At 39.0% G+C, this 18,545-nt stretch overlaps 1 protein-coding gene across 5 annotated transcripts in view; it reads left to right on the top strand.

The window, feature by feature from the left end:
- Positions 1-18,545, top strand: part of FEZ1 (fasciculation and elongation protein zeta 1) — a 67,909-nt gene that overhangs the window by 35,679 nt on the left and 13,685 nt on the right. For all 5 annotated transcript variants that reach the window (XM_016433964.2, XM_016433963.2, XM_056794571.1 and 2 more), the window contains 3 exons: positions 7,281-7,380; positions 14,331-14,417; positions 17,628-17,796. In XM_016433964.2, the coding sequence (XP_016289450.1) occupies positions 7,281-7,380; positions 14,331-14,417; positions 17,628-17,796 (356 nt within the window). The remainder of the gene's footprint in view (positions 1-7,280; positions 7,381-14,330; positions 14,418-17,627; positions 17,797-18,545) is intronic.

Genomic DNA, 18,545 nt, shown 5'->3' with positions numbered 1-18,545 from the left:
GGGTTTGTCACAGGGAGCAGAAGTTGGAGGAATTAAGTGATAATATTTCAGATATAATTGGTCCTACGTACAATTTGCTAATATGGTAAAATTCACCTTGCAGGTAGCATCAGTAACCTAGTATCAGTATTCTGGGGATAGAGTACTGGGTCTGGAGTCAGGAAGATCTGAGTTCAGATTTGACCTCAGATATTTAGGCAAATCATTTAACCTTTGTTTGACTCAATTTCCTTATCTATAAAAATAAAATGGCACCTACCTGCCAGAGCTGTTATGATGATCAATTGAAATACCAGTTTTGTAAAATGCTTAGCATATATATATACATATATATATATATATATTTTTTTTTTAACTGTTATGTTCCATTTTAGAATCACTACTGTGTATTGGTTCCAAGGCAGAAGAGTGGTATGGGCTAGGCAATGGGGGTTAAATGACTTGCTCAGGGTCACACAGCTAGGAAGTGTCTTGAGGTCACATTTGAACCTAGGACCTCCCATCTCTAGGTCTGGCTCTCAATCCACTGAGCCACCCAACTGCCCCCTATGCTGTATGTTGTTAAATTAAATTAGAATTCTTGCTCTCACACAGATTTTCCTTAGACTTTTAGCTTTTGATAATTTACTTGATTTCTCTAAGTGAAAAGAATGGCTGTCGGCTTTATTATTATAAAGAATTTCTTCTCTCAATGCAAGGGGCAATAAACTGGAAACACGAAGAACATAAATTATAATTCTGTCATTCACTTGCCCTGTAATCTTGGGCAAGTCATTTATCTTCAGTTGACTGCCTGGAGTCTTTGGCAAGGAGTACAGTCTTGATGAGGCAAGTACAGGAACCTCCAAAGACCATAACTTCTAACTTTACAAAGACTGCTCTGAAAATGATAATAAAATATGCCACTTTTTCTCACTTCCAACAACATATAATTCCTTCCTTTTTCTAGATCTTTATCTGCTTCATTGAAATCTTAGGCCCAAGCAGACAGAATCTTCTCTCCACTCGGGTCCCATTTGCAGAGATCAGGAAATGTCCATTTTATAGAGATTAGGAAATGTCCATTTGTGTTTTGTGGAAGTCTTCTCCTGCTTCTCCTGTCTCCCCACCTCACTGATGGCTTCATCCAGGAGACTGAAAGATTGAATAACCTTGTAGAGGATGAAGCATGATTTGAGGGTACAGCATATAAGGAGGAAATAGGGCCCAGGAAGTCTAACAATGTCATTTTCTAGGCATTAGGTTTCTAACCACTCAGAAATATCTTCAGGAAAGCTGAATCAAAATTAAAATGCACCTTTGCAGCATAAAATTAGCACAATTCAATACTGGATGATTTTTTATAGATATTTGTCAGGCTATAAAATGACCCCCTGTGACAAAGGTACCAGATGCTTTTCCTGTTCTTTACCTCTCCTTGTGTGAAAGCTGGCGGTTGTCATGACAATCTCTGGACAGGTTCAGTGTTTAGGGAGATGAATGAAGAGTTTCTCTAAGCAGATCTTCAGGGATAGAATCAAATAACTGCAATGCTGGGACAACTCAGTGAAGTGCCTTTGTCATTTGGTCAGCTAACTTCCTTAAAGAGAACATAAGGCAGAGAAGCAAAATGATAAACAGCTATCAGAAGAACTGATTTCAGAAACCCAAAAGATCTGGGAAATGAAATTGCTAATAATAATAATAATAGCAGCTAGCATTTATATATCACTTTATGGTTTGCCAAATGCTTAATGTCTGTTTTCTCATTTGATCCTTACAACAACATTGTGGTAAGTAGTTGCTATTATTACACCCATTTTATAGATAGGGAAACTGAGACTTCAAAAAAGTTAAGTGACTTTTCCTTAGTCACACAGAAGTATCTGAGGCAGAATTTGAGTTCAGGTCTTCCTGACTCCAAGGTTTAATTGTACTAGGCAACTGCTAAGAGATATTAAAGGCTAATCTTTTACCTTAGAAGGGCAGGGAAATGATAGCCTGTGGTTTTGAGATCAGAAAATATAAACTGGCTTCTTTGTGGTTATAGTGAGGACATCATTAAGTTTCTCCTTTGCCATATAAGCAGTAGGGAGAGGAGGCTCTAGGTAGCTCACTAAAAGTGAAGAAAAGCCAGTCTCAACCCCCCTCTTCCCTCATCCTATTTCTAGCAGTCAGAGTGTTGAAGTTTAAAACAGTGGCTACTGTGTTAGTCTTGAGAAACACAGAACCATCAAAGTAGTTAGAAAGAACAGGTCTTTAATCAGGACAAGGAGACGATACTCAGATTCAGCCACTACACAGAGCCAAAGTTCTAGGACTCTGGGAACAACGTCTCCAGAAAAACTGCCAAAGATGAGCTGAACAATTTGGGGTTTAATATACCTTTTAGGAATTATAGGACGGGAAGGCTCAATTGATTGGCTTTACAATGGACACAAGGGAAGGAGGAGTCCTGGACTCCTTGGGAGAAACTTCTAAGACAAAAAGGGTACTTAAGATTTGATTATATCTACTAATTTCATTTAAGCTGAGATTTGGGTACTTTAAGGTTTATTGGTCAGTCTGGGACTTCCCTTGAGGCAAGTTCCCAAGGGACTGGAGCAAACTTGGGGGTTCCATTAACACAGTTGTTCTTGTTTAAATATAATTCTTGGGTTAAAGATTTAAGCTAGTCAGAGTTAGCACAGTGGTACAATTTCAAACCTTGGTACCAGTTTATAATTGAAGTTAAGATATATAATTTACAAACACACAGCTGATGGTCACCAGCTGCAGTTTCACCCGCCCTTCTATCTTGACTCATATAGTAACCTTAGAAGACTTAGTTCTCCATTTACAGTGTTGATCTTCCTATATGTCAGGTGAAAATAATATTAATATGTAGGGAAAAGCTTATAAAGTTGTTCTAAGGCACTGTCAACTGGGTTTCAGGAACTCCAAGTATACCCCTATCCCTTGGGAACTTGCTTTGAAGTCCCAGACTGACCTCAAATAAAAACAGGACTGGCTAAATAATAAACTTTAGAGTACTTAATGATCCCAGTTTAGGTGGGACTAGACATAATCAATCTTAGGTACCCTTTTTGTCTTTAGAAGTTTCTCCCATTGTGTCAGAATCCTTTCCCATAGCCTAGCTGAGGCTGGCTTTAGTATCCATTATAAAGCATCAGTCCCCACCCCCACCCCCAATCTTGTCTTGACCTTGTCATTGCCTCGTCATTTCCTTGTACCCATTGTAAAGTCAATCAATGGTACTTCCCTGGCTTTAGTTCCCCAAAAGATGTATAAGATCCCTATTGTTCTTTGAAGAATCATCTAGTGAGGTGATTCTCCCAGAGAAACTGTCCCTTAGAGCCCCAGAGTTTTGATTCTCTGTGGTATTTAGTTCTGGGCTCTGATTACTTTCGGGTTCTGTGTTTTTCCAAGTTAACATCATTCATTCATTTCTTCATTTGAGGCCCACTGATTGACTATCTCGTGTGAAAAGCGCAGTAGTGATGCTGTGAGAATCAAAGTTTAAGTAAGTCACTATCCCCACCTTTGTGTAACTTGCTGTCTTAGTAAGGAGATACAAGAGACCAACATAACAAAGTAACATAATATTCAGTCAGCTCACAATATGAGAGTATTGGCATGACATTGCATAGAATCACACATGCCAATCAATAACTGCTGGCATTTGGTGAATTCTAACATGATTTCAAGATTACAACAGAATATTGTCAGTACAAATCAGATATTGTCAGTGTCCCTGACATCCTGAAAGAACTATTTTGGGGACCAAGTTAGGATCAGTGTGGAAATTCCACAAAGCTTTTTGCCACTCTTGACAGGTTGGTTAAATCTCCTTCGAGTGGATTGAGAAATGGGCCATGTTGTCCCCTAGGGTCTTTACACATCCATTGCATACTCCCCTTCCTATGGGTCCCCACTTCACCTTTAGTCACATCCCATCCTTCCCTAGCCTTTGGCCAGTTCTTCACAAATATCTTCAAAGAAGCTTTCTTTGATGTATAAGGTAGCTGCAGGCCTAAAAAGCAAACACAATGAGCCTTAGATAATAGGATAAAGGTAATGGTTCAGCTGAGGGCATCTGTTTTATCCTTGTTTTCTATAAGTAGTGCAGTTTATGGATGGTAAATAATGAATTACAAGATAGCATTCAAGGTTCCCCTTTCCCTAAGACAATGCTAAATTGCCTGGTTCCTTCTCTGAAAAGCTAAACTCCACAATCCATCTTAGGCTACCTTTTAATCAAGACAACTTCACTTGCAAAAGTTGTGCCTATGATGTGATCAACAATCTCTCTAGGGAGAGAAACACTTCAGCTCCTTTCACAGAAAGCTTTGTATTTCTTCCTCTTAGCCTCTTTCAGTTGGCCTTCCTCTTGCCTTTTCTCTCCCCCCCATCCCCCACAAAGTCCTATTATTGCTGCTGCCAACTGCCCAATTGCTATAGTCTTTGCTTCTACAATGACCCTCACTTATTATATTCTTAAGAAACCAGTTGTCCCTAAAAGGCTTTTGCCCTCCCTTTAATAATGCAACTAACTCATTGCTGGGGGCCCAGGGTAGTGGCAGATATCTGGGTGTGGTGTCTTGAAGCTCTCTGTGGTACCATTTCTCTTTGTATCCCATAAAGGACCCCAAGTTAAAAGGATTAACCCAGGCTTGCCAAGTACATACCTGCATTGTTCTGGCACAAACAGAATTCTAGGTTTTGATTGGTATGTTTAAATAATGTCTTCTAAAACCACTGATAAATGCATGCAAGATAGATGTGGGAGAAAAAATTTTCAGTTGATTAGGAAGCCCTTGAAAGGTTTATTTTTTATTTTTAGCTCAGCAGAATCTAAAACTCAAATGAGAGGAGGTAGGGGGAGAGTGGAAGGAGGGGGAGAGTAAGAGTGAGAATATGAAAGAGGAAAGGCTGGTTGGGCAAAAATAAAAAATCTAAAAGAGATGGAAGTTGGCTAGAAATGCTCAGGAGGGGAAGGCTTAGAAAGCATCATTGAAAGGTCAGAAATTGGAGGAGGGAGGCCGATGAGTTAAAGCTGCAGGAAGGAGAAACACTGCCCTAAGGATTTGAGAGCTCTCTTGGCTACCATCCTAAGGAGGTGAACATTCTCAAGGTGAAAAGTGATGCAATATAGCAAGGGTTTCATCTTCCTTCCTTCCCAGAATAGGGATGAAAGGTTTTTGCCTTTTTTTGAGCTAGACTGCACTCCCTAACAGAGAAAATCCTGAAGGTCAGTGTATTGCCCCCTACCAACATGGTTCTCGTATAGTCTCGTTAACAAGTTGTATAGATTTGGAAACCAGAATTTTGAAAAGGAGCTAGAGTTCATTGCTGGGGTTTTTAATTCTGTGGGATGGTCAAGATTGTGATTCTGAGATATGATTGAGGGAGCTAGTGTCAGCTCTGCTTAGAGGAGTGCTTTTAGCACCAAGAGCTGATCATTTTGTTTTTCCTACACTGGAATGCTAATGTGACCCAGGTTTAGACTCATACAGGATTAATGCAGCTGAACAAGGATTGATGGAGTTTAGGAGATTATCAGTCTGATAACTAGTGGGTTTAAGAATTCCTTTCTGAAATCTTCTGAATAGAAATCTAATGAGTATTTGATGAGTCAGTCTTTTGAAGAGCTCTCTTATAATGGCAGGAAAATAGAGAATAAATGGATGCCCTAAGTACTGCCATTATATTGTTATATTTCCTGGGGTGTGTCTTTTGTTTCTTCACCAATGAGGACTATATGCACCAGGATGGGTTCTTTGTTTATATATTATGCATGTATATGATTCCTGTTGTGCATCTGCACAATTTCAAATGTTTGTGCTAAAGTTTTTCCTTTGTCCTTCTTTTGGTTTTTGTTTAGGTTTTTTTTTTTTTGGTATACACTAGCACAGGCATTTTACAAGCATGTCTTCCAATGTTACTATGTATGCAATGCTTTTTCATGTATAGAATGTGAAACATTTTACATGTGGTTACATGGCATTCTTGGGTATGCAGGCTAGCTAACAATTCTATAGTACATCTTGGAAGGAGCTTGCAGGAATGTCTTACCTAAATTCCTTGCATACCATGACTCTTGGAACTTGGTATTTTATTTTGCACCTTTTGATGTTTCAATGGTATGTTGGCTTATATCTGTGTAATGTTGGGACCAAAAAAGATCACACACACACTCACACGCTTTGTGCCAGGAAAGGGTTCTCTGGGTACATGTAAATTATGGTTATTGCTGTTCATGGTGAACAAATAAGCATATATTTGTGACTTCATTATTTATTTTAATGAGTGCTTAAAATCCTCCTGAAACACCCATTTTTCACAGGATATCCTCTGGATTCAATGTATTGAATAATAACTATTAAAAAAACAAACTTTTCCCATAATACATCAAATTTTAAAATTAATCAACGAACATTTTTGAACTTTTCTTATGGGTCAGATACTGCTAAGTGTTAGGGATACAAAGAAAAAGCAAAAACATAACAAAAATGTAAAAAGAGGATCAACTCTTCCCCTGTCTCTTCAGTTGAAATTAATTGTAAAGAGATAACTATCTATTAGCCAAGTACTTTTTATGATATACCTCTTTTTATGAATAACTCCATGTGAGGTATTCAGGACCTGCTGTTTCAGAATATCAACTTGAGGAAGCCAGTGTTATGCCAGCCCTCCATGTCTTGGGGGCAAACTATTAATATTAAACAAGAATTGGAGGAATCTTAATTATGCAGCTTAGCTTCTGTGAGGCAGTTAATTTTCTTGATATATTAGGTAGTAGATCTCTTGGGACCTGTGCAAACTATATGAAGGCCCTGACCTTAGTTGAGAGAGGGTCATTCATCTAGGAAATCTTCCTGCAGCGCTTTACAAACTTCTGCCTACTAATAGGAAAGGAAGCCAATAAGTCACTACTTAGGGCCACAGAATGTGAACCATGCACCTGCTTTTGGGGAAGATTCATGCTCAAGCCCAAACACAAGTCTCTGTTTATCTGTAGCCTTCATTGTCAGTGTTTTATGACAAGAAATTGCCCTGACTTTGGATAACTCAATCCTGACCTGGCACCAGTGTGTCCTGAGCCCTTTAGCATTGTTCCTTCCTGCTATGTTTTCCTTCTAATGTGATTTTTAGGCCATTTTGACCAAGCATGCTGGAAGGCAGATGATCTCAGCCTGGCACACAGAGAAGCCTCTCTCCTTCTCTAGCTGAATTCTTCCTTCCCCCAGGCAGAGCCTGGCCACAGATGTCTGCTAACAAGAAGCTTTCTTTGTTTTCAGAGTTTGGGATGCTCTGACAGACAATTACATCCCTTCACTTGGGGAAGACTGGAGAGACCCAAACATCGAGGCTCTGAATGGCAACATCTCAGACACTGAGGTACCTCTCTGGGGCCTTGACAGTTGTGTTATATTGAATGGGTTTTGAGATGTTAATTTCATTGGGTAGAATTTTCACCAACATAAGGAATTTATATTATCAGAAAACAACTTCTAGTAAAGACTGGCAATCATTGCTTGAAGGAAGGAAGGGAGTGAGTGGGAGGGAAGGGGAGAAGGGAGGGAGAAGGAGGGAAGAGGGTAAAAAAGGTGGGAATGGAGAAGTGACAGATTGATGACGGCCACTAGTTTTTAGGGGTAACTATTTGTAAGAAGTAAGAAATTAGTGTCCAGAGAGCTAACATTCCTGACTTTGTAACATAAAACATGAAGTGAATAGGTCTGAAGTGTAAGAAAACAAGCTGTTTTGTGCCCAGGTAATGACAATTCCTGGCCGAAGTTGTAATGCCTCCAATTCTCCCATGTCAGAGAACAGATGTTGCCTCTTCTCCTACTCTTCCATCAAAAAATATTACTGGTACTAATTGCTCACAATTACTCTGCAGGCATGATCATAGTCCTAGAGCAATTTCTCATGGCCAGATATAGGAATATATTCTTGAGGAAATCTGGCTGGAAGGCATTAGAGTGGGTGAGCCAGGGTCAGACACTTTGGCACTGAAGAGGAAGATGGTTTGGCAAACTGAGATGAAAAACCTCAAGAGAATTGGGAAAGTAAAAAACAGGAATCTATTTTGGGTCTTTTGCACAGGATAGCAAGAAGTGACATCCATCTAGGTCCAAGGTAAACATCTAGGCCAACGCTACATATAGAAAATCAAGCCATTTATTGGCTTCATTCATTTGACTCCCTGGGAAAGGTCACTTTTCCCTTGGCTGTTCTCTAGATTTTGCTGTGAGGGAGAGATGTGGCAAACTTGAAATGAACCAAAGAGTTTTATCCTAGCCCAGGTTTCCCAGTACTATGTCAATGTGAAATCCATATGTAAAAATTGCCCTTGCTGGCCAATTGTTTCTATAAGTTACCTGTCCAGAATGAATGTTCAAACAGCAACAGGAATAGTTCTGATTTATGTCATAGTTTCTAGTTTACAAGGCCCATTCCATACTTCAATCTCTCAAGATAATTAAGTATTATTATCCCTTTATTATGGATGAAAGAACAGAGATTTGGTGAGGTTAGATGATTTGCCTAAGCTAACACAGTAAGTGAGGGATCCGAGCCTCAAACTCAGGTCTTCTGACTTGGAGTCTAATGTTCCTTCTATCATACCTCAGGTAAGCATGTTATTGAGAAAGAATAGAATTTGCTTTATTCCTGAAATGCAGAATTATGCAAGAAACCCTGACCTCAGAAAAGTTATTTGCTCATTTTGGGGGACTTAGCCATTCTAGGTCAATGGTTTCAATACTTCTCGAATCTTATCAGACTGTTCGGCAAACATACCCTTTGTGTGACTCCTAGTTACTTGCTTTATTTCCCTCTAGGCTATAATTTATCAATGTCACTAGAGAAAATATGAAGAAACTTTGTGTTCATTAGCTTCAGGGTCCCAGGAACAAATCCTGTATGTGAGGAAGCTTAGAGTAGAAATGTAGTGAATTTGTTTTCTGGAATCAAAATCAAATCCATCATTATGCTAAGGCAAATTCTGCTTTGTATCTCTTTTGCCATGTTTTCTGTACAATCCTGAGTCAAACTCAAGGAGGTACAAAACATTTCTTCAAAAGAACTCTAATTTATCCTCATTTGCAGATTTCCCTTAGGAGTGTTCACTTTTCAGGGTGAATGGAATGACCCTGAGGAAGATGAACTTGAGATCCACACAAAATTCCTTCCATCTAATGTAGACAGCTGAAGGAAAAAAGTAGTTTAGTAGTTTAAGAATAGAGAAAAGGCCACCCTCTTCTTCCTTCTTCATTACTTTGGCTATCTCTGATCCTTGTTTAATAGCAAGCAGAATATATTTTGTCTTCTTCAGGGGACTGAGCAGCCAGCTGAGCCATTGTGGGTCTAGGGGGTCAGGTGGAGAGAATAAGATTGAGTCTAGAAAGTAGCATTTCCATCTTTAAGGTCCCTCCCTCTGGTGTTTCATACTGTTAGGACAGAATCTTCCTTCTCAGATATTCCCTGGTCAGTCACCAGCAAGAGAAAGAGCATATTGCTCTTTTATGAGCTGTTCCTTAAAAGGCACAAGATTAAAAATGGATCTTGGGCTGGCTCTCTGTGGGGACAAACTGGTAGCTTTCTTTTGTCACTTTTGACATTTTTACCTGAAGATAAGAGTTACTTTTTTTTTTTTAACTTAGAAAAGGGATGTGCCAAGGGACCTGCTATTTGTGGCAATGACAATAGGGGAAGGGAAATTTTGTGTAAAAAAACTAAAATGTGTAATAGAACTGAGCCCTCTTTATGAATGAAATGAGCTCAAACACTTTCAAAAATAGATTTACTCAGCATCCTTCTTCTCTGAACATAACTGCTTACCCCAGGATGATTTTATTTGCCATTGTGCATCAGATAGTAACAAACATCAGAACCATTAATATTATTACCATGTATAGAAATTTGAATTCAACTCTAAATCTTTCAGGTTCCATAGTCCTAATGAAACTCTCCTAATCAAAGCAAGGAGGAAGAAACTTCTGGCTGACTGGAACAGCCAGATTCTCCTCAGTGAGACGACTTGACCTTCTAGACTTGACTCTGGGAAGGCATTTACTTAGAAGAGTATGAATGATTCACCTTGGAAGAGAACAGTTTATTTCAATTGTTTTTTTACTTTGGGCATTGTGGAAGCAACTTGCAAGACTCCTCCTATCTTAAAGAGAAATGAATAGTGTTTAAAATTTTAATTGTTTATTGTCCATTTTCATATCACATTTATTTCAGGACAGAGCCCTTAATCCTTTCCTACACCCAGAGCTGTCACTTGTAACAAAAATTTTTTTTAAAGAAAAAGAAGGGGCAACTACGTGGCTCAGTGGATAGACTGCCAGGCCTAGACATGGGAGTCCCTGGGTTCAAATTTGGCTTCCAGCTTTGTGAACTTGGGCAAAACTAAATCCCAGTTGCCTAGCCCTTATGGCACTTCTGCCTCAGAACCAGTACTTAATATGGATTCAAAGATAGAAAGTAAGGTTTTACAACAACAAAAAAAGAAAAATAGAAAATGAAAGCAGTTCAGCAAAACCAAACAACGTATCAACTAAGTCTGGTTATATGCAATTGTGAAATAAACACAAACTCTTGATGACTTTGCCTGAATATTTTTCTGTACAAACCAGGTATTAGAGTAGTTCTTATGATCCATTCTTAGGTAGTTGAGATGAGACTAGAAGGATTCTCCTGTGATCTTTTTTGTATATTGAAACAATTCAATTAAGGTACCTCAAAAGCCATGTTTTTATACAGAGGGCATGTGATCATTTCCTAACTTTATGCCTTCTGTAAAAGAAATTGCCTCAGGCCAGGGAAGTTGCTAAGTCTGAGGAGTTCGATGACTAGCTGATAAGTGGATGAGGCTAGAGCAGAATCAGATTGGAATCTGAGGTAAAGTAGAGCAAGCAAAGGGAATCAGAACCAGTTTTGAATTGTAGAAGTATCTAGGGCAGGACTGAAGTAGAACCATAGAGAGCATAGGAACAAGACCCAGGCTAGTTGAAAAATGATGGAGCACTATAGAAAGATTGTCTGGATGTCAAGAAGAGGAATCCATATCCATGTTCTGGAGAATAGGTTTCTTAAAGCATATCCCCTGAATTTTTAAAAACAATCTTAGAGGGGGCAGCTGGGTAGCTCTGGATTGAGAGCCAGTCTCAGAGATGGGAGGTCCTGGGTTCAAATCTGCCCTCAGGCACTTCCCAGCTGTGTGACCCTGGGCAAGTCACTTAACCCCCATTGCCTAGCCCTTACCTCTCTTCTGCCTTGGAACCAATACACAGTATTGGTTCCAAGACAGAAGGTAAGGGCTTAGAAAAAAAGAAAGGAAAAAAAATAATCCTAGAAGAAAAAAATAGGAGCTTAATATCACTTTCTTTTTTTTTTTTTACTGAGCTGCAAGTGCTTTTCACAAAGTCCTGATTGATTTTCACAATCTCTTTCCTCAAACATTGCAGATCAGCCTTGTCAGGCTTTGTGTCTATGAAACACAAATATCATCCTTCCTGCTGCTTAGCCCCAAGTACTTAACTTGTGAACCACAAGGAGGACCCATCCTGAGAAGCTCCCTCCCTGCCTTCAGCAGGAAATACAGAAACATAGAAAGAGCATCTTAGGAAGCGAAACAGCATACTTAAAGGCTACATCATTAGCAGTCAATTATGTAAAGTCACTGTAATTGTCCACATTTGAGAAAATGTAAACATTACAATTATTTATAGACTTTATGCCAAAGATTTTTCAGCATACAGAACTACAGCTGCTGTCACAGGGATGAGAATCAAACTGTACTTCCCAGCTTGGGTCCAACTTTCGCCACAGGACTTTTTGGCCCCAGGAAAGCTTTACCATGTGAATACAGTTCTAAGCAAGTCATGGTCCTGAGGAGCACTGTTCTGCTTGATGGAGAACTGCTGTAACCAAGAAGCTAACACAGGTGGTAGGGTTGGCAGAAAGAGGAACATATGGGTTAAACAGCAGAAATAGATGTCACCATCTGGTTCCATGGTGCTTCCATCTCAGTTCCTCAGAACTGGCCTACAGACTATTGTTCTGCCTGTTAGCCATGCTTGATTCTAATGCTTAAGGAAAAACCCATTTATTTTCATTCACATAAGCTGGCTCAAGATTTAAATGAATCTTTATTATAGCATTGTGGGAGCATAAGTAATCCTCAGGATATATGGGAATGGTTTTTGGAAGATCAGAGGTACCAGATAGTGCCAGATGCCCAACTGAGACCTTGACAAGTGATGAGTATTATCCAAAAGATGTCAGAATGTGTGGGAAGCAAATAGTAGATCACCTTGATCTGAAATGATTCTTCGACTCTTAGGTTGGCAGGTCCCTAGTTTCATCAGTTTTAATCTCTGCTTGCTGATTGGTTATTATTTAAAGAGTTATTGTTTGTAGTAGTGTTCCTTTCTGTTCCCATCCCAAGTGAGTGGCTAGAAATATGGATTAAGGCTGAGATGAATCCATTAGAAGAAAAAAATTAATCTATGATAATGTAGAATGTTATATTTTAAGAGATTTATTAATGATCATTAGAAATAAAGTAATAAAAAAGGTAACAAAATAAAAGGACGTGCCTATGGCTAATCAACCTTTTCAAAAGCCCCGCTTACCACCACAGCTGCTGACAGGAAGCAGAGAGGCCAGTCCATGAACTCCCACTGAATTTATCCCTCTATCTACAGGAAGTATGGAATGACAGGAAGTCAGTGGGCTCCTGGTTAATGTAGTTTTATGGGTAACAGATTTCCAGTTATACAGATGTGTTTGTTGGTAGTATTAAAGAATACTTCTTGGAGAGGATCCTAGAATAGAGGGAAATGGTAAGGTAGTTCCAGGAAGGATATGAAAAATCTGAGCTCTCGGAAGAGGCAGACCACTTTGACAAGCATAAAGCCTCAAGGGTGAAGTGCTGTCTGAGTTGCCTAGTAGGGGTAGGGACTCATCGAAGAGTGCTGCTAGGATTAGATTTTTTTAAAAAGAACTTAATTTTCAAAGTCTGAACAGTTTATATCATTGTGGAAGGTGATGGTTTAAAATGATTGGATTTGAGCCAAAGATGCTATGAGTGTAGAGTTTAGAGGCTGCTTTGTTGTGGCTATCTTGTGGCCAGGGGCATTGCCTTTTCTCTTCTTCAGGAATTCTAGTGACTCATACTAGTTACTGGTTAGAAATGAGGATGGGGAATTTCTTGAACTGTAGTAGTAGAACATTGGCTCCTTTAGGTAAATAACTGTTTTTCATTCTGTCTCTGAGCTCCCATCACAATTGTACCGTGTACATATAATAGTTATTATATATCCTACATGTAGTAGGTACTTAATAAATTCTCATTAGATTGTATTGATATAGTATTGAGTAGGTAGCTAGTATAGAAAGTAGCTCAGAGAAACACGTTAGTCATTGGTCTGATGAGTGTTTGTTCACCCAGAGGTGCCGTAATTCAGTTGGGCATTGTTCTGAGGTCCAACCCTTTACAAAACCATAGGGTCTTGAGGTACCATGAGTGTTTTTAGGATTATATAATCCCCGAATCTCAGATCAAAAAGACCAAGTGAGCTTTTAAAATGTTATTTTAACTTTAGCTTAGTTTGACCTTCATTTTATGTGAAATGTGCCTCAATGGTGTATACCATCTGAATTCACTGCATATTCCTTCTGTTGTTACACCATGCCTGGAATCCATGAAAACTATGGCAGGTCAGCACAGCATAAAAACCAGGAAAATCTGGCCTAGGGCAGCTCCCTCCCTTCTATTTCCCTTTAAAAATACTAATAAAAATGAAATCTGGTAAAAAATAAAAAAAGAACAAACCTCTGAGATGAACTACTTAGTAAGGTAAGTAATTAGGTTTTGGTATAAGAGATAGTTGCAGAATCATTCACTTTGTGAAGATACTTTGGGCTTTTTAAGATATAGGCCTAACATTTTCAGTTGTTTTTGTTTGTTTGTTTTGTTTTTTTGATCTGTTAAGATAGTTTCAAGTTTTATGATGGGAGAGGAATCTGAGAGCCATGGCTCATCGCCCAAGAAGGAATTGTCTGTAGTCAAAAGAAATGCAGTCCATCTTCTTTATCAGAATGGTGCTGCCCACATACTGTCCCCTCCTGCTCTCCTTCTTTACTGGACTCAGTGATGCATGCTGCATGATGGGGGTGGAATGCATTTAAATTTTAATGAAGGAGCCCATACTTATGTGTCCTTCATTAGATGGTGAATGACTAGAGAAAGACTTCCCAATTTCTAAAGACCAAATGGGAAAACATGCCCCTCTAATGACCAATCAGAATTCTATTTGGGTTCATTCCTTCAGATCCATGAGAAGGAAGAGGAAGAGTTCAATGAGAAGAGTGAAAATGACTCTGGGATTAATGAGGAACCTCTACTCACAGCAGATCAGGTATGAGGGTTCCTGTGGGATTCTGAGTCTTTGAGAGAAACTTGCTGTAATCAAGTATGTCAGAGGGGAGAATTATTCTCTGATGTTACTTGCATGGACTTAGAGTTAGACTTGATTTTGATCAAGATAATTGGATCTTTGGGGGAGGTAGGTAGCTCAGTGGATAGAGAGCCAGGGCTAGAGATGGGAGGTCCTGGGTTCAAATTTGGCCTCAAATACTTCCTAGCTGTGTGACCCTGGGAAGTCACTTAACTCCTATTGCTTAGCCCTTACCACTATTCTGCCTTGGAACCAATACACAGTATTAATTTTAAGACAGAAAAATCCAAAAAAATAATAATAATTGGATCTTGGGGCAGCTAAGTGGCCCAGTGGACAGAGAATAAAGCCTGAAATTGGGAGGACCTGGGTTCACATCTGACCTTATGTACTTCCTAGTTGTGTGACCCTGAGCAAGTCACTTAACCCCAATTTGAAACTGATACTTGGTATTAATTCTAAAACAGAAGGTAAAGATTTATTTTTTAAAAAGATAATTAGATCTTGGTCAAACTGCCAAAATCTCTTGATGATTTAACTTCTCTATCTAGTTTATAAGATCCTTTGAGACTCTTGCAATAACACAAATATGATAGTGAAACTTGACTCAAAAAAGCCAATATTTGTTAACAGGCAGAGACTTTCCGTTAGTTCATTTTGTCCTCTCCTCAAAGACCCTCTGAACTATAAACTACTGAACTGGGAGTTGGGACTCCCAAGAGCAGAAAGACATCAGGCATCTGCTCATCTTGTCCTAGGATGAAAACAGACAGACAGACAGATAGACACCCACACCCATATATTCAGTTATTTTAATTATATTTAACACTCTAACCCCAGTTGAGATTTTCTTGACACAGATACTGGAATGTTTTTTTCATTTTCCAGCTCATTTTCCAGATTAGAAACTGAGCAAACAAGGTTAAGTAACTTGTGTAGTGTAATACACAGCTATTAAGTGTCTGAGGCTAGATTTGAACTCAGGTCTTCCTGACTCCAGACCAAACATTCTATCCATTGATACATCTGGCAACATGCAGATTATTCTCTTTGCATGAAAATTTTATCATTGATTATACATGTCTCTTTCATGTGTATAATAATAATAGTAATCACAAAAGGAAATGCATTACTAAGGAAAATCCTCAATATTTGGTTAAATGAATTGTATTTTAATTGTAATAATTTAGTACTAAGGGAGGATAGTGATTTCCCTCCAGGGTTATTAGTGTATATTGTTTCTCAAAGTGAGATCTGCTATAAATTCTGAGCCAAAATATATATTTTTTAAACCTTTTCCTTCTGTCTTAGAATGAATATTGTATATTGGTTCCAAGGCAGAAGAGCAGCAAAGGCTAGGCAATGGGGGTTAAGTGACCTTGCCCAGGATCATACAGCTAGGAAGTATCTAAGGCCTGATTTGAACCAGGACCTCCTGTCTCTGGACCTGGCTCTCAATCCACTGACCCACCCAAAAAATATTCTTTAAGAGAAAGGGGCAGGAGCTATGGAGAAAAGGCAGGAGTTATCTTTACCTGTGGTAAAAGTAAGGACTTGATGGAGACTGGTCAAGAAAAGAAAACAGGGATGTATAGTTATTAGGGGGCAAAGGTAGGTCCTCAGAGATTATGATTTGGTTAAGGAGGATGATAGAAAAAATAAAAATAGAAAAGAGAGGTATGACAATTAATCAGATGCCAAAATAAGATCTTTATTGGTCAAAGACTAGGTAAACTCTTAGGAGAAAGCAACTAGAAACAATTTTTAAAACCACCCCCCTCACCTCCACCTTTGAATGTGTCTAGCTCCTTTCCAAGCCAATCTCCTTTTCCATATATTCTGATACATTTCAAAACAATCTCAGTGATTTCTTTGTATAGTCTAGCCATAGCAACACCATTCTGTGTCATTGTTTTATGCCGAGGGTTCACTGAACTTTGAATTCTGAAATGCACTTCTACCTGACTGTTCTCTGTGGGTGGGTTGCAGATAAGTATGCTTGGGTTTCTCTTCCTGTAGACTCATGGCAGGTTACAACCCTGAAGAATAAATACTGCTGTTTTCATAGACCTAAACAGGAAGAATATGAGTTGTCATCCAAATGAACTTTGAATGTAACACTGTTCACCAAAAACAACCCCATTGTTTTTAGGCTATGGAAATCCATTTGTTACAGTAATGAGTGGGAATAAATAATTCTTGTTTCTTTTTCTTGATTCAGTGAATAAATCACATCTCTGAACTTTATTTCTTGTCTGTAAGGCAACTGAATGTGTCCAGTTTGTGCTTGTTTTAGCTCTTCACATACAAAATGCCGGATAAGGTATTATTTATAAAAGCATTTTTTTTTGCCTCTCCTATTGAATTTCACATACCATATTGAAACAACACCCACTGGTTGTAAAGCTGACTGATTTACTTGGTTTCTGAAACTTCCCTTTCCTCTTCCATTCATAAAGAGATAATGTACAAAGTGGTCCTTCCTTAATCCTTTGGGAGATTGACTACTCCTTAGCACCCACCATTGTGAAACTATGCCTTGCCAAGTCCTTCATCTGAGATCAGGAGCCTAGGTTTCACTTAAATTCTTAAAACCCCAATTTAAATTTTCTGGCTCCCTTATCTTTGCTTTCAGGGTTTTGGTCCTTCCCATCTAGGGAAAGTCTTATTATATAGCCTTTTTCTTTACTTTAAATGTGTTCCAGCATCTGATCTACACCAGGAACATTTCCTTCAAACATTATAGTAACTAATGGACTGAATCCTACCCTGAAGTTGGGGGTGTAATGTATTAGAAATTAAGTGCTCAGTACTTTGAAGTAAATGGTCTCTTCCAGGCAGACCTGCTTGGTTCCTGAGTAGTGTAGTTCCAGTAAAGCACTCACCTAAATGGTCTTCTTGGAAGAGATTATTATCCCAAATGGACAGTGCTTTATGTTAGAGGTACAGCAGATTTAAGTCCCTCTGGATGTTGAAGAGTTTTTATTATTCTTTCATATAAAGCATCAATAATGCTTTATGAATTTTCCAGACCATCTAATTAGCATCCTCTTGAACTCATCAAAGTTCACATCAGAATGACCCTCTGTACAAAGCTGAATCACTACTCTTGGCTCTGTCATCAACTACCCCAAGCTGATAATCCCTATCTATGTTCTGGCTCCTTCCCAGGTAATTGAAGAGATTGAAGAGATGATGCAGAACTCCCCAGACCCGGAGGATGAAGAGGAAGTTTTGGAGGAGGATGATGGAGGGGAAACTTCATCCCAGGCAGATTCCATCCTCTTGCAAGAGATGCAGGCACTGACACAGACTTTCAACAACAACTGGTCTTATGAAGGTGAAGGCTGCAAGGGGGTTGGAGCAGGGGCCCAGGGTACAGAAAGCTGGGAAGTTGTCACAAAGGAGGGCCTGGAGAAATCTGGAGAGTCAGAAGCCAGGTGTGACAGGAACTTTCTTACTCCGCTTCAAGAAACCAACCAAGATTAAGATACTTGAAAAAATAAAAGCAACTAAACAAAATAGAAAGGGGGAAATACCAGAAGAGGAAATTAATCAGAGGGTGGGTTGGAACAGTGTAGAGTTGGGGAAAGAGCAGTGGTTTGGGAGTCGGAGGGCCTATGTTCGAAATATGACCCTGCTACCTGCCACCTATTTGACCTTGGGCAAAGGTTTATTTCAAATCTCTGGAACTCACTTTTCTCATGTATAAAATGATCTCTAAGGTTTCTTCCAGCTCCAAATTCTGTGACTCATGGAGTCTACGTGGATAAGACTACAAAAGCATGTTAGGTATAATGATGTGGAAGTGATAAGTACTGCATGAACCTGCTACTACCTTAAAACAGCTACATTTTAAGTAAATGGTACCAGATATGAATGATGAAGCCAACTGCAGAGACATCATGCCTATGTTATTTGAAAAATAAAGTCTGGATGAACGATGAAAAAATATGAATCATGGGAAAATATAAAATATAGAAAAGGGCACACTTGGAAATGAATTCACCAATTTTTGAAAGATGATACAATGTGATAAATACAGGGATTACAAATGAGGTAGTTGTTAGCATAGTGCATAGAGTGCTG

This window comes from Monodelphis domestica, chromosome 4 (assembly GCF_027887165.1).
Source record: "Monodelphis domestica isolate mMonDom1 chromosome 4, mMonDom1.pri, whole genome shotgun sequence".
NCBI lineage: Eukaryota > Metazoa > Chordata > Mammalia > Didelphimorphia > Didelphidae > Monodelphis > Monodelphis domestica.
This window is presented reverse-complemented; position numbering and strand designations above follow the sequence as displayed.